Source organism: Castor canadensis, chromosome 4, assembly GCF_047511655.1.
Source record: "Castor canadensis chromosome 4, mCasCan1.hap1v2, whole genome shotgun sequence".
Lineage (NCBI taxonomy): Eukaryota > Metazoa > Chordata > Mammalia > Rodentia > Castoridae > Castor > Castor canadensis.
In genome coordinates, this window is record NC_133389.1 from 104041778 (window position 1) to 104063731 (window position 21954).

At 33.5% G+C, this 21954-nt stretch overlaps 1 protein-coding gene across 1 annotated transcript in view; it reads left to right on the plus strand.

Annotated features, from left to right (window-relative positions):
- Epc2 (enhancer of polycomb homolog 2) overlaps positions 1-21954 on the plus strand; it is a 131699-nt gene that overhangs the window by 97314 nt on the left and 12431 nt on the right. Inside the window, exons 4-10 of the mRNA XM_020170426.2 lie at positions 6734-6940; positions 11369-11517; positions 12256-12388; positions 14335-14526; positions 18332-18421; positions 19552-19697; positions 19805-20148. Coding sequence (XP_020026015.1) covers positions 6734-6940; positions 11369-11517; positions 12256-12388; positions 14335-14526; positions 18332-18421; positions 19552-19697; positions 19805-20148 — 1261 coding nt within the window. The remainder of the gene's footprint in view (positions 1-6733; positions 6941-11368; positions 11518-12255; positions 12389-14334; positions 14527-18331; positions 18422-19551; positions 19698-19804; positions 20149-21954) is intronic.

Genomic DNA, 21954 nt, shown 5'->3' on the forward strand with positions numbered 1-21954 from the left:
TTCTTAAATCTTTGTCTTTTTGCCCAAAAAGGTGACCAAGGGTTCCTATTTTTAAGAGAATCCTTCCATTTAATTTCATCTTTTTCTATAAACTACCATCCTGTGTCTCTCCTTTTTTGTCATCAAATTTTTCAAAAGATTAGCCATACTTGGTGCTTCCTGCATTTACCTTTTACTCACATCACAATCTACTTGACTTTACTGAATTGAACTCTTTCAGGTTACTAATCAGTGGGTGCTGGTGGTTCATGCCTATAATCCTAGCTACTTGGGAGGCTGAGATCATCCGAAGGATAGAGGTTTGAGGCCAGTCCAGGCAAATAGTTCAAGAGACCCCCATCTCCAAAATAACCAGAGCAAGATGGACTGGAGGTGTAGCTCAAGCTACAGAACACCTGTTTTGCAAGCGTGAAGCACTAAGTTCAAACCCCAGTCCCACCAAAAAAAAAAAAGCTGCTAGTGTCCTCCTTACTGTCAAGAGCCTTTTTTCAACCTATATTCTACATAATATCCTTGTAGTATTAGGGACGTGGTGTTGAGCACCACATTTGATTCTTTTCATTGTTCAGTTCCTCTCCCATTGCTGTTCACTATTTGTACATACTTTCTTTGGTATCTGTCTTCAGCACTTGTTCTTTTATCTTAAACTACTAATAGTTTGTTGCTGTTTCCCAAATTCTCTGCCTTCTAAGCTCCAGGCCATGCTTATTATGGAACCTTTCTACCATAGCAAGCATTTCAAATTCATTTCCTGCCCAGCTCTGAGGTCTACTTCCTTTTATAATTAATGGCATAATCATCATCTTCTATGTAGTCAGCCAACCTTGCATGTCAATGATTAGCTTCTTTACTATCATCCATAGCCAAATATAACTAAATCAAACCAGTTTTTTGTTCCAAGATCATATTTTTTGTGGCCCCCCCCCCCACTTTCTTGTCCTTTATCTGGACCATTCCTGCCACCAGCTGTTTTATTAATAACAAAAACAAAAAATCTTCAGTGACTATCATTATGCATAAAGTCGGTGTTCCAACTGACTGCAGCACACTGAATTCTGTCCCCTGATATACTTTCATAGTTTTTTTTATTGTTCTTTTACAGTTCTTTGTTGTTCCCTCTGCCTAGAATGCCAAGTCCTACATTTCTAATTCTTAGTCTTACTACTAACATGTAGTCTACATCCAGTGTGGTAATTTTACTAAATATTTCACATTCACTTAATGAATTCTATCATCTTCCCAGCCTGAAGAAGGAATTTCACACTACCTACTGTCCTCCTTTTGCACTCAACCAAGTTCCATTATTTTAGGATCCATGTCTTACAGCAGTTCTATTTCCTAGTGCCAGGTTCCTGCCAGAATCTTAGAGACTAGAAGTAGAAGGAAAGCTAGAGGTGTGTTTTTTTTTTCCCTAGGAAGGCTTCTAACACATGCTGAGCAGTTAAATAGTACTTTTTGAAGAAAGATATATGTTGATAGATCTTCATCTTTTTAAACTATTCAGTTTAAAAAGTTAAGTCTTTTAAGCTGCGCTTTGTAGCAGAAGACCACGTCTTGCATTTGAAGAATCCTTCACTTGACAAGTCTTAGTGCAAGGTAGAACCTGCCTCACCATCCCTGAAAGAACAGAAAATGCTAATTGCTGTCTTTCCTAATGCCCTTTGCATCTTGGGTACTATTTTCCCTGTGTTGAAAGGGAACTAAAGCCTCTGAATTTGAATTGAGAACTAATAATGTAAAGAAGCAGGGACCACAGAGAAGTATCTGGTAGTGGTAGAGATGGCTGCAAGATTAGAGCTAACAAGGCAGCAGTAGCAGCTGTCCTAGTATAGTCCCCATGTCATTGGTGCTTATTGTGTAAGCTGCAGCAGTTTGTACTACTGGACCAGTTCCATGGCCTGATTTTGGGCATTGTAGATTCTAAACCTGATTCTCAAACACTTCTGAAGTTGTTGAACTATTCAGTATCTTTTAAATACGAACCTTTCTCTTGCTTACAGATAGAAACATGAACTAATACATTCCCAACCTTCACCACACTTACAAAGTCAAATTAAGGATTTTCAAAACTCAATAAAATAATCAAACTATCATATTTTTGTTTGATGGAGCACCTCCAATGTTTAATTGAAACTGCATTATTAATTAGGCTGTGACTGGGGCAGACTATAAGCAGATGCACCAAATCAATGTGGCAGTTAAGAAAATGTGGTTCTTATATACTCTAAGAATATGTACATTTTTAGATGGGAGAGGTATAGCATGTTGAAATGGGTATTTGTTTTACTCTAATTTTTAAATGCTTATTGATTAAAAATGAAATATCATGTAAGTCTTTTGAAGCAGTACAGTGAAATATTGTCACAAAATAATTTTAAAACCAACACATTATGCTACAATATTGTGTAGGTGTATGTTATAATTGTGCTTTGTAAAGTTAATGAAAGAGTAATATGACTGAAAATAATTTGAATTCATTGTTTTTAGTTTCCACTTCAGCTTATTTAAAGTGTTGTCTTATCCAGATTTGTTTTACCTTTGTATTATAAAAAGATCAGAGGGTCATTTCTACGGCTGCAGAGAAGGTTGGTTTCAGCATGTCAGCAATCTATTGGTATGTAGTTAGAAAACAATTTTCTTCTAAATGAAAGATAAATAGAACTCTTGACAATTTCTGATACCTTGGGATGTTTCTCATAGAATTGGAGACACCTTTATCCTAACCATTTCATCACTGTAATTTCACTATTCTGTGATGTGTGGTTTAACCATGGGTTGGGTGTTAAGAATCAGAAAACTATAGTGGAAACTTTGAAGGAAGAAGTGAATTAATACACAGATCTTTCTGAAGTAGTCATCTCAAACATGGACATAGTAGAATAGTATGAATTTTAATGGGTTAATGTCACTTCTCTATAAGATAGATATTTTATTTAGTAGTGTTAGAATTTTAAACAGGTGTGTTCTTTTTTTATTTGGATGTATGTCCCTTGAAAAATAGCACATGGTTTATGTTTAATACAGGAGGGCATTTATAAGTCTACCAAATCTTTGTTACTGTAGTTGAAGATCTTTTTCATTCTTTGGACCTTTGGTGAAGATGTTTTCTTCTGAATTTCATACATACATAGAATACTCAAAATGCATAACAGTATATATCTTTGTTTCATTCAGTGTGGGTATGTTCTTGTCAGACTGGTTTTCCATAATTTTGTGGCACTGTGTAAATTAGGGATCATTTGACGAGTAAAAATGTTTCCAGTGTTATCTACTTAGAGTCATATCACAGCTTCACTGTATCAACTTTGTACTGTAGGCATTTATTCTTAGAGCACATAAGATAAAAAAAATGATCATTTAGTTAGCCTTTGAATTTAATGTAAATGCTTATAGTTATTTGGAAACCTGCCTTTGGTAGTACTATTTGAGATATCACACAAATAATAAAGCATCAAATTTGAAAGAAGTAAAGCAATAAAAATGAGGCAAATAGCTAGGCATTGGTGGCTCATGCCTATAATCCTAGCTGCTTGGGAGACTGAGATCAGGAGGATCTCAGTTCATGGCCAGCCTGCCAAATAGTTCTCAAGACCCCATTTCCAAAAATAACCAGAGCAAATATGTACTGGAGGTGTGGCTCAAGTGGTAAGTGCCTGCTTTGCAAACGTGAAGCCCTGAGTTCAAACCTCAGACTCACCAAAAAAAAAAAAAAATTTTTTTTTTTTTACAAAGACAGATAGCCAATCACTAGCATAAAAATGCAGCCTTTCCTTGATAGTTTCCTTACTCTGCCTGGTATTTTTATTGTACTACTACTATGTTCTATTGCCATTCTGTAAGTTTCTTTGGGGAGTGAATTTATCTTAAAGGTTATTGGGTTTGTTTTTTTGTTTTTTGTTTTTTGCTTTTCTTCCCCACAGCCTGTAAACTAATGATAGTTAATCATTAATTACTTTTAGCTTAATTGACTTCTATAAATAAAAAAATTAATTTTCACATGTAATTTATGTATTCATTTGTATAGTCAAAATATATTGAAATTGCTAGGCCACAGTTTTTGTCTGTTAGCAAAGAGATCCTTGTCCTCATGAAACTGATCTAAAAGGAAAGCCCAAATAGTAGGTCAATTTTTGCCTGCCCGTCTCTAGACTCCCAAAGAATCAAACAGCTTAGAACTGTCTTGGAAATAGTAAATTTACCACAGACCCTTTTGCCAGTTAGATACTGGTTTACACTACTCTTAAGTGGATGAAATGCGTATTAAGTGACACACACACACACACACACACATATATATACACATATATGTGTGTGTGTGTGTGTGTATATATGTCCATACATATATATGTCATACCTACTTCACATGATTTCATATAACATACAGATCTATATGTATATTGATTTTATAATTTTAGAAAAAAACTTCCTTGATTTCTAAGTTTCTAGAGGAACATATTTCTACTTCTTCTGAAAAAAAAAAAGTCCTTAATTTTAAAATGACACCGACTATACATCTGACAAAGGATTTAATAACCAAAATATATTGGGAGCTCAAAAAACTACTCAAAGAATCAATAGCCCACTGAATAAATGGGCATATAACTGTACAGACAGTTCTTAAAATAAGTACAAATGGCCAATAAGTACAATCAGTTATTCAGTCAGTCAGTAAATGAAATGCTCAACATCCTTGGCCATAAAGGAAGTGCATATCAAAACAACATTTGAGATTCTACTGCACTGCAGTTACAATGGCTGTTATCAATAACCCAACAAAACAAATGCTGGTGAGGATGTGGGGAAAAAAGAACACTCCTACACTACTGATGGCAATGTAAATTAGTGCAACTGCTATTGAAAGCAGTATGGAGGTTTGTCAAAAACTAAAAACAGAACTACCATATGATCCAACCATACCACTCTTGGGCATATATCCAAAGGAATATACTGTAGGATATGTTAGAGCTGCTTGCACACCCATGTTTATTGCAGCACTATTTACAATAGCCAAGCTTTGGAAACAGCCCAGATCCCCACTACTGATAAACAGATTACGAAATTATAGTACATAAACACAGCGGAGTTTTATTCAACCATATAGAAGAATGAAAATATGTTGTTTGCAAGTAAATGGATGGAAGTAGAGAACATTATGTTAAGTAAAGTAAGCCAGGCTCAAAAAGTCAAAGGTTGCTTGTTTTCCCTGTGGAAACCAGACCTGTAAGTTAAATGTACACATAAATACATATATGATCATATATGTAGGGTGGGGAGGAAAGAGAGATATTGTATTAATGGGTCTATCTGAGGGGACTACGGAAGGCTCCTGGAGAGGGAAATAAATTATTAGGAGAATGAAAAATATTGAAACATCCCTTATATATGAATGTAATATATATATTATATTGTAATATATATTATATAATGTAATGTTGAATGGAGGGGGAGCAGGGTGATAGAGAAAGAGTAAGTGATGAAAGGAGGCTGATGTTATTAAAGCACAAAATACGCATGTCTGAAATGCCAGGGCAATGCCCTCTGGACTGTCAATATACACTTTAAAAAAAATAAGGGACAGAGGTTAAAATAGATCTTTTCTGTGGGTGGGTATCAGTGACAGAGGGGAAGACATAAGGGTAAATGAGGGTGAATAGGCTAGATGTATTTTGCATTTATATATGAAAGTAAAAGAAATTGTTCTAAGAATGGGGAAGAGTGGAGAGGAGGGAGAACAATGGAGGTGGTAAATCTAAGATATATTGTAAACACATATGTAAATATCACAGTGTATTCCCCTATACAACCATTATGTGCTAATAAAAATTAAAAAAAAAACTGCAATGATTGGGATGGCATCATTTCAGTAAGGGTTTCCAGCTCTAAAATAACATGATCTTCTGAAGTTCACTGCAAATGGTTATGTGTAACTCCTGTTGCAACCTGCTAAAGCTAATTGGCTCCTCTGGTCTTCTAAAGGAGCAAGGCAACACGTGATCAAGCAAACTTTCATAAGGTATGTCAGCGTTACGCTGGCTGCACTGATAAGGAGAGCTAGGTTCCTATGATTTCCTAGGGAAAATCTTAGGACCACTGTCCCAGACATGATCATGAGCTGAATGAGTGTTAAGAACAAGGCTTCTCTAGCATTTAGCCGGCTTAAATGTAATTAGGTATTTCATATGAGGAATTCAAAGTTTCCTAATTTTGAAATTTGTGGAAACATGCTGTTTGTCCTTTTCTTTATGAGTTCCAAAATAGGCATATTGTAGTGAGTTTCAGTATATTGTATTTTAGAAGTAGATAAAAAGAAACCTATTATCTTCTGGTTTCTGTTAAGATTCAGTCAGATAAGTAGACACTAGTAGACTTCAGAACTAGTAGATCTTGGAATGTTTAGAATCATAGAATATCAGAACTTTGAAAGACCCTAGATACCTTCTAGTCTAAGACTTACTGAACACAGAAATCTGTTATAGTCTTCAAAAATATCTTTTATCCAGCTTTCTTAAATAGTTTATAAGTTGTAGAACTACTTACTACCTCCCAGGGAAAAATACTAATTTTTACTAATTAATGAATTCATTGTTAGTTTAAATTGAAATGTGTCTTCCCCTGCCAATAATTATCTGATATAATTGCTAGAATGGATCACATTTTTTCCTGAAGCTGTAGTTTAACTTTGTTTCCTTTTTCAAACATTGTAGTCAAATGACATCTTGTGTTTTTCATTTAGCTTGTAACACTTCAAGAAGCAAAACTGCTGCTAAATGAAGATGATTATCTTATTAAAGCTGTATATGACTACTGGGTGAGAAAACGTAAAAACTGCAGGGGGCCATCCCTCATTCCACAGATCAAACAAGAAAAAAGAGATGGGTCTACTAACAATGACCCTTACGTTGCCTTTCGAAGGAGAACAGAGAAAATGCAAACTCGAAAGGTAATGTACAAATAAGATTTAATTGCATATAGCTTAATAGTATTTAAGATAGTTTTCTAATAGCTTGAATAATATGAACATACTGGGAGTTAATGACACCGATGAATTTTATGTTAGATATCCTACTCTTCAGTTGCTTCTTTTAGCCATGTGTTTACAGTATTTATATACTACCCATGGTCTTTATAAATCTGATCATACCGTTTTAGGCTTGCAGTTAAAGTTATATGAGGAGTTCTGTGTTCTTACACACCTAGGAAATTTTGGTTCTTATATTCTATCATGAATTCCTTCTGCTTAGGAAGCTGAGAGTTTGAATACTACTTTTCCTTTTTGGTACTGAGGAGCTTACCAAAAAAAAAAAAAAGCTTACCCTTTGAAACTATTCTAGTTCTTGCAAGTAAAAATGAACCTGGCTGCCTCTAGCTACTATGGGGTCATGGGAAGTAGGGAAAGGTTCATTTTCAAGCCTGTTTTGGCAGTTGTCAAAGTAATAATGGAATCTTTTTCTCCTTTTTTGTGTTGTCAGTTGTGTCAGTTTTCAGATGGATTTATCCTTATATGAGTTTCAGAATCTTAAATAAGCCAGAATTTTAAATAAGAGGAGTCAAACCTCATTGTGTGGAATGATAAAGTATAATGGAAAACATTATTTCTTAGGGGTATTCACAATTGTCATAATTAACAGTAAATACTACACATGGTAACCTATTCTCTAAGAACACAAAGAATTGGGAACATATAATATAAAGACCATGATGAATTATGATTTGAGGCAAAGCATTTTCTGTGGATTCTTATTTCTAACATTGAAAGCTTATCTTTGTCAGCTGTTAACATAACAGCTGTGAAGCATCGCAGCTGCCAGGGAAAGTATATACTGTAATTTTCTTAAACATCAGGGGATGGATTTCTTAAGAATAATTGAATGTTCTTAAACCAGACTGAATCTTCATTTTAGCATTCTAGTTCTTAGATAAGAGAATCTAAGATATTGTATAAAGGTATAACACCTCAGTTGGAAAAGACTAAAATTAGTTAGGTTTGTAAATAACATAAAACTTTATAAATGTGGACTACTGGATATGAGGAAGGAGAGATATAGCTGAACAATTGGAAAACAAGAGCTACCAGATGCTTTTTAGGCAGGCACTCTACCACTTGAGCCATGCCCACCCTCTGAGTTCTTTTTAAAAGCAATGTGATTGGTTTAGATGTGTTGTAAACCAAACTGATTTGGCAGTAGTATAGAAGTATAGTAGAGAACTGGAATCAGAAGAAAGGAGTTGGTCCTAGGCAGAGACAGTTGTGAGAAGAGATAAATGAAGAAAATAGAAAAGATGTCAGTGTGGACTCATAATTTTTAATATTGATATAGCTAGAAATAGATGTCTCTGAAAAGCTATAGAAATAATGATACCCAATAGCAACAGGCAGGCCTATGATACATAGCTTGATTTTAAATACTGTTTTTCATTCAAAGGAACCAGGTTTCTTTAGGAAAGTGGTTGATTCCAGGTCTGGCCTGGGAAAATGTAAAGATAAGTCCAGAAGAAACATTCTGCAATACCAGAAAATAAGAATGTGACTGAAAAATGTTGGAGCCATAATAGAAGGATACAGGAAACCATCTTGAAGGGAGACTGCTGATCTGAGCTGGGAAAGTTAGAGCATCAAAATAAGGAGAGTAATGAATTGTAACTCAAGAATAACCCATAAATCCATACTGATATAAATGAGTGAATGGATGAGAGAAAGAGAAAACACTCCTTTGTAGTAGTTTTTCAAATATTGTCAGAAGGTACAATTTAAAAAAAATCATTTGGTAGCCCCCATAGTAATAAATATTTTAGGCAAAAGTCAGAGTCAGTAGACACCAAACTAATGAGGGAAAATTTGGTGAGAAACAATACTTACATAGTCCTACTACATGCTTGTTAATTTAAAAGGAAAAACTAGTATTTGCCTTGAGAAACCTGACAGCCATCTTAAGTGATCAGCAATAATAGGATAAAGTGTATCATCTGACTCTTGAGATGATGTGAGAGGACACAGTATCATTTCTGAGGTAGTTATACCAAAAATATAAAACATGAATTTAATCATGGGGAAAAAATCAATAACTCAAATTGAGGAACATTCTACAGAAATAAATGATCTTCATTCTGCAGAAATGTCAAGATCATGATCACCACAGAAAGACAAAAGAACTATTCCAAATTATAGGAGACTAAAGAGGCAAAACAACTAAATAGAGTTTTTAATCCTGAGTCAGATCTTAGACTTTGAAAAAATACTGTTTTTTATTTTGTTTTGTTTTATTTTTGACAGACCTGAAGTTTGAATTCATGGCCTCACACTTGCTAGGCAGATAAATGCTATACCACTTGAGCCATGCCTCCAGCCCTTTTTTGCCTTAGTTATTTTTTAAGTAAGATCTCAGGCCAGGCCTCAGACCAAGATCCTGAGACCTCCTGTGTGGCTGGGACCATAGGCACACACCACCATGCACAATTTATCGACTGAGATAGGGTCTTGCTAACTTTTTGCCTGGGCTGGCCTCAAACTGCAATCTATGTCTTCCTCCTAAGTACCTGGATTACAGGCATGAGCCACTGCACCCAACCTATTAATAAATTTTAATAATAACAATTATTATTGTCCCACTAATGTGCTTTTGTAGCAGCAACAATAGTTGTTGCTATAAAGGACAATATTGGCAAAATTGTTGAAATATGAATAAAATCTGGAAATTAGATAGTAAGATTATATCAATGTTAACTTTAGGTTTTCTATAATTATATTGTGATTATATGAGTATCATTTTTAGAAAAGATACATGTTTAGGGACAATATCTTCAGATTTTCTTAAATATTACTAATCTATGTGTATGTGTTTATATTCATATATACATACACAGATATAAAGTAAATGTAAAATGCTAATCTTTGGTGAATCTGGGTACACGATACATGGGAATTATTTTGTGCTGTTCTTGTAACTTTTTTGTTACCCTGAAATTACTTCAAAATAAAAAGGGTTTTGTTTTATTTTTTTCAATTGTAGAAAGTATAGGATGGGAGAAAGGAAAATTAGGAAGAATTAGTTATTAAGGCCTAAAGAGAGCTGGAAATGGGTAAGACAGGACAGAAAAACAGAATCAAACAATACTTACTAAAGAGAAGGGAAGCAATCGTTAAAGGTTCTGGTGCATTTTTTAATATCACTTAGCTGCCAGCTGGCATGTGTACTGTTGTTCAACTTTTGTTTCTGTATGTCTGTCATTCTTACTAGCCTTTAAACCTTTTTGAGGGTAGTAGGCATGTGCAGTGGCCTCCACGGAGAAATAAAGGGATGACTTGTTGACTTAGCATTTTAAACTATTCTGCATAAAGAACCATAACAGGACTTACTTTAGGTTATTTTCAATAGGTGATGTTTTTTCAAATGCAACAAAATGAACACAAAAGAAAAATAAAGTTTACGGTCTACTCACTTTTTATTTTCTCTTAATCTTCCATTTTGAAACCTTTGGCTTTCTACAGGTTCTTTCTAATGCATATTGAATTATGAACTCAAGGATGGAACAATTGCATAAGTACAGTTCTGGACACCTAGATTGAGGGGTGGTCATGGTCTGTTTTTAAACATAATTTGGTATCCAGTGTAAATTAAATATTATGTGAATGTTTGACTTAAGAAAATAGTTCATATTATAGTAATTTTATATGCAGATGGGTACTGCTCATTATACCTGAGCTTTCTTTAAAGGGCTTTTACTTTGCAATTAAAGTTATGTCTTATGCTTGAAAGTAAGAACAAGTTAATGTTCTAAAACCCAGAATTTTTGCTGATTCTCTTTTCTACTCTACAATGGGGTATTATGTTAAAGCATGATAATCCCATTTCTTGAGATGCTTAACATTCTACTTTCAGTTTTCAAGTTTCTGAAGAGCAGTTTTGATTGTCATTGTTCATGATTACATTGTAGTACAGTAGACCTTATGTCCCCACTTAACAGAGTTGGATGGATGCATAGACAGAAACTCATTTGGGTCATTTTTAGGTACCTTCATCTTGGCATACTATTTCTAGCATAAAAAAAAATACCCTGCTATAATACAAGGCCTACATTTTTGGTATACTCGGTTTTTGTTTTAGGTGGAGGTTTTTGAAATTTGTTTATGGTTGACTTATCCCTTCTATGCCATTCTATATTTTCAGTAGGTGCCAGCATTTTTTTTCCTGAATTATCCAGCGATATTTATTGTATTTGTATTTTGAATATACTGTCTACGGATGGGTTCTCACATAGTTACTATTTGGGTTTTTTTAAGCATTTTACCTAATTTATTTGATGTGGTAAGGTTTTGTTGAATGAAGCTGGAAATGTAAATAATTTAATTCTAAAATTGTAATTTTAATAGAATCGTAAGAATGATGAAGCTTCTTATGAAAAGATGTTGAAACTGAGACGAGAGTTTAGTAGAGCCATAACAATTTTGGAAATGATTAAGAGAAGAGAGAAAACAAAACGAGAATTATTGCACTTAACCTTAGAAGTTGTGGAAAAAAGGTAACAATGCTACTATTGCATGTTAATGGTTCCTTTAGCCAAATGATGGACAAAATGTAATCAGAAGAATTGGGGGTACGGATTAGGAGTCAAGCTTTATGACAAAATATTGATTCTCTAACAAAATTTTTGAGGAAGATTTGTGGTTAAATTACATTGTTAATTTGAATTTCAGATTTGATGGGATTTGGGTGTGCGGTATAGATTTTCTAATAAACTTTAATTTTTTTTTCGATAGAGCCATTGAATTTTATTTAGAAAAAAAATCTATAGATTATTTTGCCCACTTCTATATTAAAGATTCTGTTAAAAGAAATTTGAAAGAAGTGAATGCTCGGTTTTATTTTTGGACTAGGCAGACAGTACTTCCTGTTTCAACTTTTTATGAAAGTATATTCTCCAGTAATATTGTCCTGCATAGTTAAATAGACTAAACTAATAAACCTAATGGGATTTTGTCAGGTGGCCAAAGTAAAATATTTTAAATAACATTTCCCAGTGTTTGATAATATAAAGTATATGAGAAATTTGTGTTCTGTATAGCTTAGTCATTTTTTTTTAGCTTATGTTACTGAATCCCAGATATGAGCTGCTTTGTTTCTGTAAATTTTCTCTTTCTAAAATAATTTGACCATTGACTCTATTTTGCTAGTTCAGTTAATTGAAACATGATTGTTTTGGGTTTTTTCTTTATCATTAAAATCTGTAACATTTCTTATATTTTGTTATCTTTTCAAGATATCATTTAGGAGACTATGGAGGTGAAATCCTTAATGAAGTGAAAATCAATAGATCAGAAAAAGAGTTATATGCCACTCCAGCAACTCTTCATAATGGAAATCATCACAAAGTCCAAGAATGTAAAACTAAGGTGACTATTCTCTGGGGAGAAGCATGTATGGTAATATTGATCAAATAAGTACTGATTTCTGCAGTTGTCTTAAAATGGGGTGGTTAAGAAAAATAACATGAATTTAGTTCTAAGTGTCACATTCACAGTATGAATTCACATCTACCAAAGTGTACTTTATAATATACAACCTGCTTCTCTAGAGAATATTGTCAGCTAGCCTTACCAAGCTCTTCATTATAGTGGCAAGCATCAAAATCTAGAATTTAAAACTTTTTCAAATAAAAGTTATTCTGGTGTCATCATTGCCAAAACCAATATTTGTTAATTACCTACCTTGAATGACTTGAGAAAGTCCTATAACTTCTGGATCTCAATTTCTTCCTAGTAAAAAAACTAGACTTAGTGATTATTTTATTCTTAAACTAAATAATTTTATCTGTTCAGTACTTGTTTGCTATATTAGAGTATTTAATTGGAATATATAAAAATTAATAAAACATTAAATTTTAAGAAGTGTAGATTTAAATAAAGAACATTGACTTGAGAGAGGGAGGTTAAAGAGAATGATAGAGGGGTGAATTCAACAATGATGTTTTTGATATATTGTAAGAACTTTTTATAAATGCCATAATATACCCCCAGCACAACAATAAAAAGAACATTGACTTGAAGCAAAATCCTTACTCTGAAGCAAAATTTTAAAAGTGATCTAGGGTGTTTGTGGAAAATTCATCTTTTAAAAATGTACACAGTAATTGTTTTTCAGGGGTTCATTCTTAAACGTCAAGGAAGAACGTGGAGCAAACAGATTCATTTATTCAACTCATGTCAATTCAAACAGCAAGTTATAATCACAGGCAGCTAGCCCATCTACCTGATTCTTTTAAATCATACTTGCTTTGATAGCTAAAAAAGCAATCAGTGCAACAAATGTCATTTTGTAAGCTATTTTTAATCCATTTTATATTAGTCAATGCTTTTCCTAGGAATGTGATTATTAGGTATTAGAATATGAAAATGTAAACCATAATTACTGATAGAACCAGCCTTTATTGAATCCTGTTTTAGTTCTCTAAGAATAGCCTGCTTAAATACTAATTTTAGAGATTTGGTTGCACCCATTTTCATCTTACCATGATACACATAGTATTTACTTTTTCACTCATCCTTCACCTTAAGAAGTTGAGGTCTTTAATAATTTTTCCTTTTCATATTGTTTGTACTTTGTTGCTCAATAGTCATTTCCAGCTTTTTTTAAATGTAGATTCATTTTTACTGAAAGAAATACTAATGTGTTACAACAGAAAAGAACTACTCTGTGAAAGGGAGATAGGTGTTAGAAATCTACCCTGTCAGTGAGTTATTCCCTTTGTAGATGGTCTTTGTGGTAACTCCACCAAACCCTGGGGGTACTTGAGAACCAATTGATTGTCATTCAGTGGAGGCAAGAATTGTATGTTCTAGAAAATGAAGGATTTTTCTAGTTAATTAACTTACTTCTCTTGAAAGATTACCATCCATAGACATTTTTAAAAATTGGTAATAAGTGTAAAAATGAGTTAATGAATTTATGATCTAATTCAAGGTATTTTTTAAATTCAATTTATTTTAAAAAAAACTAACATTCATTGGTACAGTGGATTTAAGTAAGAATAAATTTAAGTACCTTTTAAATACTGAATGGCATTATAATAGAACAATCTAAAAAATGACAGTTTACTAACAATAATGTAAAAAGCAAACTTTAATGCCATAATTATTTTTCATTATAACTTACAGAAAATAAAACATGTCAAAGCACATCTCAATTTATGATCACAGAATAATTTTTTTGCATACTAAAATAAGAAGTAAAATTACTTCCTAGATAAAAGTGAATGTTTTTCAAAGAGCAGTATTGTTTTTCATGATTTCTAAAATGATTTTCTTTTCTTCCTTTTGGGGGAAAAAATTCATGTAACCAGCACCCTCATCATTTGTCTTTGAAAGAAGAGGCTTCTGATGTGGTTCGTCAAAAGAAGAAGTACCCAAAAAAGCCTAAAGTGGAGGCTTTGGTAACATCTCAGCAGCCCATTCCTGAGACATTGCCTGTGATCAGTAAAAGTGACATTAAGCAATATGACTTTCACAGCTCAGATGAAGATGAGTTTCCACAGGTGCTTGTTTTAAAACTATTTTAAATCCATTTCCACCTACTTTTATATTGCTGTATTTTAAAAACATAATTGACTTCTTACTGTTTTGATTCTTGCTTTGTTCATCTGGTATTGTAACATTTTCTACATATTTATGTGTGTGTGAAATACTAAAATACTATGTAAATACTAAAATAGCATTTACTTTCAATTATTTACCATCAGTTGGATGAAATTTATTCTGTTGTGGAACATTTAGATGGTTTTCAGTTTTTCTGTTTTACAAAAATGAGCATCTTTATCTTTTCCCTTTGTATTTAAAATGAATTTTTTGAAATGGAATCACTGAGCCAAAGAATATCAGTATTTTAGGACATTAAAACATAATTGTAAATATTCACCAACAATAATTCCCTATCTATCCTACCCAGCATTACATTTTATAACATGTAAATTTTGCCAATTTGTTAAGTAATAGTTATTGATTTTTAAAGGAGATTTAGAGGAAGATTAAGTTTTCAATTGTTAAATTCTTTGGCAGCCAGGCGCCAATGACTCACACTTATGATCCAGGCTACTTAGGAGGCTGAGATCAGGAGCATTCAGATTCAAAGCCAGTCAAGCAAATAATTCAAGAGATCCCATCTCCAAAATAACCAGAGCAAAATGGACTGGGACTGTGGTTCAAGTGGCAGAGTGCCTGTTTTGCAAGCATGAAGCCCTGAGTTCAAACCCCATTCCCACCAAAAAGAAAAAAATTCCTCGGCAAATATTCAACAGTTATAACAAAGTATTTACAATTAAATATTTTCTATTTTCATAAGTGTTTTTTTGTTGCTCATTTTTGGTGGATGGTACTGGGGTTTGAACTTTGTGCTTGCTAGGCCAGGGCTTTACACTTGAGCCACTTCCCAGCCCTTTTTGCTTTAGTTATTTTTCAAATAGGGTCTTGCATTTATTCCTGGGCCAGCGTGGACTAAGATCCTCCTATTTATGCTTCCTAATTGGGATGACAGGTGCCATGTGCCACCATACCCAGCTTTTTTATTGGTTAAATCGGGGATTTCCTAGCTTTAACGACTGGCCTCAAACCTCTGTCCTCCCAATTTCCACCTCGTGAGTAGCTGTGATTACAGAGGTGAGGCAGTGAGTCCAGCACACAAGTGCTATTTTTAAAACAAGATTTTTATTTCACATATTAAAGGATAAGTTTTTAACACGTTATATTAGCACCAAGTACCTTGAATCTGTCACCAGGTTTATCACATTTGACATATTTACTTACTTGCCTGAAAGGCAATTTTCTTTTAAAGACCAACATCACAGGTTTGTTTGGAAGCAAGACTGTTTATAAAACCCTTGCATTTTTACCACAGATAATAACATGACATTCATATGCATAGTAACAAATGCACAAAAATTTGTTTGATTTTTGTATGCTCTTGAGAACTACTTAATGAAATAGTCGTTGCTTTTGCCAGAGGATTATACAGTTAGACTGGGAAGTACTTGGGTGGTACAAGAGCTAGGCAAGCACTCTACCACATGAGCCAGCCCTTGGGCAAGGCTTTAAATAGCCATAAAAGACATTCATCAGATAAACAGTTCATTTGAAGGAATGAGGAATATAGTATACTTAAAAAAAATAGTGGTTTTCTAGGTAAAGAGTTTAGGGAAAGGCTGTAGGCAGAGAAAACATCATTATTAGAGGGAACTGCTAACAGTTTGGTATTGCTGGAGCACAAAGCAAAAATAGAGGAGAGGGTAAAAAAAATGCCTGCAGTAGTAGGCAAATGGTCTTTGTTGACATTATACATTCTGGAAAATTATTTTAAATTTTAAGTCAGGGAAAGGCACAGTTGGATAAATATATGTGGAATAATGTTACGTTGGTAGTACTGAGAATCTAGAAAGTTTTGCTGTAATTCTTTACCCTTTAAGAAGGATGCTATGACCTTAAGGGAAGCTTTTCCCTGACTGCTAGACTCAGTCCATCCCACCTAAGAGAAGAGCTTACTCATCATAATTGGTCATATATTCCTTGTGCATTAAGGGACTTTGATTTCTGCTCTAATTTTTTGGTTTTTTTTCATATAGTCCCCATCCTCCACCTTCACATGAAAATTGCATTTTGAAACTAAGGTTTCTTCTGAGTCCTTCTTATCCTAGGTCTTAGACAACTCCAATTAGTTTTTATGGCATCCCCACATTGCTAAGGAGAATTTATCTATACTTAGGCATCATTCAGTGAGGCAGCTAGTTAGACTATAGTTCTAAATTCAGAATTTTATTGCTAAAAATGATTGTTATGGTAATCATACACTACTTCTTTGTCCAATAAACAAGGAACAACAAAATAAGGAACTTGAAGAGAACAAATATGTTAACCACGCTGAGTGAACTGATTTGCTAGAGGGCAAATCTAAAAATCCTGTCTCTTCTTGATCATGCTTATGGTTCTCCTCTCAGCTCTCTCTTCTATGTTGCAGCCTTCCCACCTGTCCTGGAATCGAACTCTGGGGAATGATAGTTGGGAGGAATAGGTGATAAACTTAAGGCAAAGGACTTCTAAGACTTTGCTTATCTTAAAGAGGTAGATGTTAGCAAAGGAATCAAAGTGTAAAATTTCACCCATGGGATTTCCTTTCAAATTTCAGGTTTTGGGCTTGGTTTCCCCAGGAAGAAGAATCAGCCCCAGTTCACTGTTTCTGTGTCTCCCCCATAGGGTTGTTGGAGGTATATTGGAACCTCAAACAAATGCCTTTCTCCCCTGGATGACCCTGCTCAGTGGTAATTACCACAGTTTGGAAATAATGTGGAGAAAATATTTTTCCTCTCAAAATAGGAAGAGAGGGATTTGTGAGGTTCAAAAATGCAAGTAAATATGGTTGAGCCAGCGTTTGTCAGAAAAAGAGATGTACTACAAAATGAAATTGCGAGACAACTAAAAATTAAGTACCAAAACTTTTTTTGTTTAACCATTATGAGTAGAAATTTATCTAAAACATATTATTTCTCTGACATGTCAGAGTATATGTGTATATCATTTAACCTGTTTTACGGCATTTATAAAATGTGCTATAATGTGTCAGTGCTGCCCCAGCAACCCCTTTCAGATTATATAGAGATATTTGGCTTAGTATCACACGGGCCAGGCAGAATGCTTTTTAATAAGTCAGGATTTTGAAAGTATTCTTTTGCTATAAGATTGTGAGCTTACCACTTCTCTCTGCAACCAAGCTGCTTACCTTTTGCAAGTCGTCTTTCCTCTAATTTTCTGCTTCTGATTTGCTCAGTTTAAGAAGCGATTTAAAAAGAAAAAATGAAGGGGGGGATTTTTTTTTTTAACTCCATTTTGAGTGAAATGTGGCATTTGGTGTGTTTTTGTTTTTGTTTTTACCTATTCGTAAGGTTTTGTTTTTTTTTTCCTACCTAGTTTTTGGCTTTATTACAGAGAGAAGTTTTTGGATAAAAACACACTTGCCTATTGGTGAAGTGTAACTGTCATCAAGTATTTATGGCCACACCTTATTTATAAAATATAGGTTAAATATATAAAAACTGTACTGATTCTTTTTAAGACTATATAGCACTCTGTGTTCAGAAGCAATTAAGCAATACCGTGTATATACTTACCTGCAAGAACTAACCCATTAAAACAGAATTTTTTAGCCATAGAAAATATTTGCTTGTCATTAAATGGGAGGGTTTTCTGCCCACTAGATATAATAAAGGAGTGTGGTTGTGATCCAATTTTAATTTTAGATCATTACAAATACGGATTATTGACTTGATAACTGCTGAATAGAATACCTCTTTTGTCCAGGTACCATCCCCAGTATCAGAACCTGAAGAAGAAAATGATCCTGATGGTCCCTGTGCTTTCAGAAGGCGGGCAGGATGCCAGTATTATGCTGTAAGAATTTTATGTGTGTGATATTTTTGTGAACTGGAATTAACAGATAGCTCATGTTAAAGGTGGCTAAGACTTGATCTAAAATTGGGAAGCACATCAGTGTTTCTTACTTAATACCCTTTTGTGATTACCAATAAAAGAAGCTAAATGCTACTGGGTCCTTTCAAGAGTATCATATCCTTTAATTGGAAATTGATAGTTCCTTGTGTATTAGAAATCTAGTTTCACTTTGGGCTTTAATTATATCTTCAAGAGTTGTGAAAATTAGCCCCAGAGTCTCTTAAGTTGGCTCTGGAACCTTTGATGGCTGCTGAGTATTGAAAATTATTGTTATATAAATATGTTTTGTGCATTTACTCAGTAAGTATCACAGTAATAGTTTTTAAACTTCCCTCATGGCAATATTTTGTCTGATAGTTGTATTCACAACTTTTTGATACACTTAGAAAGCTCTTTGTGCTGTTAAGTTCATTTGGGTGCAGCATTTTATAAGGGAATGGCCCTCTGTACTGCTAAGGTTTTCTGAAAAAGTACGTGTAACTATAGAGTTAGAAGGGTAGCTTTAGCCTTTATATGTAATTATGGACACCATTTGTCTAGTTGCATTATAATAAACATACTGTCGGCTTTTTCAGGGTATATTTAATGTAAGAGTGATGGGGATTTACTTACAAGTTACACTTTTGAGAGAAGAGGGAATTACTGTGGAAAAGAGACAAAATGGTAAAAGAGAAAGAATGATTAGTGTGATGGAAAGTAAAGAGTAAGCTTGTAGTAAAAAGAAAATGTATTCTCTTTTATTATAATAGAAAGACCATAAATTACTGATTTCACCAGCTCTACTTTCTATATAAATATTACACTAAGTATATAAATATTACACTAAGGTATAAATATACTAAGTGTATTTATATTTATAAATGAAATCAGTTTAGGCAATTGAGTAAATGAACTTTTGATTCAGTTCTATAAATTTTAACCTCATTAATAACATTTAAACCCAATTTTAAAGTTTTTCATTAAGATTTTATTTTTTTCTACTAACGCTGCAGTTACTTAATTTTTATCATGATTTAACTTTTCTTCATTTCAGATTTACTCCATGAGTTACTTTTTTTCTTTGTTTGCAGCCTCGTTTGGACCAAGTTAACCATACATGTGAAAATTTAGAATTGGCAGATTTAGACAAGTTGAGGTATAGGCATTGCCTTACAACACTCACAGTCCCGAGAAGATGTATAGGATTTGCAAGGAGGCGAATTGGCAGAGGCGGAAGGTAAATTATTTGAATTGACTTGGTTTTTATTTACAAAGGTCAGAGGAAGGGCAGCTTAGAGAAATGGTTATATGTGTCTTACATGTATGTTTTGTGTTCCTTTTCAGGGTAATAATGGACCGAATATCCACAGAACATGACCCAGTCCTGAAACAAATAGACCCTGAAATGCTAAATAGTTTTTCAAGCTCTTCCCAAACTACAGACTTTTCTTCTAATTTCTCTCGGACCAATGCTTCCAGTAAACCTTGTGAAAATAGACTGTCCCTTTCTGAAATATTAAGCAATATCAGATCATGTCGACTACAGTGTTTTCAGCCAAGGCTGCTAAATTTACAGGACAGTGATAGTGAAGAATGTACCTCAAGAAAACCAGGGCAGACTGTGAACAATAAAAGGGTCTCTGCAGCATCTGTAGCTTTATTGAACACCAGCAAGAATGGCATATCAGGTAAGCTATCACTTGTGTTACGAGTTTTTCCTGATGGTCTTTTCTCCTTAATTTTCATTATCCCCTAAATAAACTCACAGTAATTTTTGGAGGTTTATTTTCTTACACGCACTCAGAAAAGGAATTTATCTTAACTTATTACCTTTGTTTTTCCAGCCTAAGAAACAAAATCCTACTAATGTTCACATTTTAAACAAAATGCCCTAACTGGTATCTATAAAACCACTGATGTGTATTTGGAATGTGTCTGTCTGTCTGGTGTAGTGAGTGTGTGGGCAGAATGTAGAGAGAGTTCCTTATGGGCATTCTGCTTGCAAGCTGCCACAAGATTGTCAAAACAGTGATATCTGCTGCTTATGTTGAAGAAAAGTTTTACATTTGTGTACTAACTTTGCTGAAATCTTAACATTGCTCCTTGAAAGTACCATTGATGAAAGCCTTTCTGGAAAATGATTTTTTAGGATTCTCCCTCTGCATAGTTGTGACTTTTTTTTTTTCCCCTGATAACTTACTTCTCTAATTGAGATCAGGAAAGGGTTTTTTTGTTGTTGTTTTTTTCATCTTAAGAGGCATTGTGCTCAAATTAATTTACTAGTTTTATGACATGTACATTGTAAATGATAAAAAAAATAGAGAATCTAAAATACAACTTTGTTTTCTTTTTGTGTACTTGTCTATTACATGTATACAAATATGTCTAATTTATAAATATCCTTATAATGTATATATTGCAAATAATGCATGGTATCCAGTGGGGGCAAAATAGGTGTGACTTGACTTACACTGTGGATATCCTTCCTTTTGTAAAACATAAGTATTTCTAAATAATTTCCTAGATGATGCATTTTAGGATATGAAATTATTTGAACTTCTTTATCTTTAACATGATTTAAAGTTATTTTAGCTTGAAATTTAAACTTAATAGTGCTTAATCTTATTTACTGAAATGTCTGTTTTATAATTTGATAAAGACATTTATCTGTTCAAAGGTTATAATGGAAAATTAGATTCGTTTGAATGAGTGGAAGTTAGTATATCATTTCCCCAAATTTGTTGCTTAATTTTCTCATAAATGAACTTAGGTAAAGAAAATGTCATCCCATTAGATAAAGTTCATGAGTCTGTGAAGTTAAATGAGCTTTTGGAGCTGAAATGGATAAATACTTAATATGAGTCGAGGTCACAGGGTTCCTAGAAATCTAAAGATAGTAGAAAGTTGACCAGTGTTAGGTCAAATCTTTTTTTAGCCAACTCCCAAAACATAGTTCAGATTTTTTAAACAGAAATTTCTGTACCAAACATTACTTAAAATAATTTCTGCCAAAAAGAAAGTTCAAAACATCATATATAAATTTATAATTTAATTTGACTGTAGGCTGAATTTTTCTTCTAACAATGTAATACCATATGAAAAATGGTTCTAATGTGTTTCTTCTCAACTTGAAGAGGGCCAGATATTTACAGCTTTCTAATATATGTCCCAGATATCAACTCTAGATTTATCTTTACCTTTTTTCTAGATAATGTATATTCTACTTGTTGTATCATGAATACTAAATGATACTATACTCAAAATATAACTTAATGCAACTTAAATGATTCCCTGATCATCAGTTCTATGATTCTATGATACTACCCATACATCACTGTAAAATAAACATTTAAAATACTAATCTTAAGTGTGTTTGCACATTTCAGGGAACCTAAATGCCAAGCATGCAATGTTAACATCATAACAAACCTTGTAATATTTATTGTTGTTGTTATTTTTCCTGTATTTTTAAATACCCTTACTATAATACCATT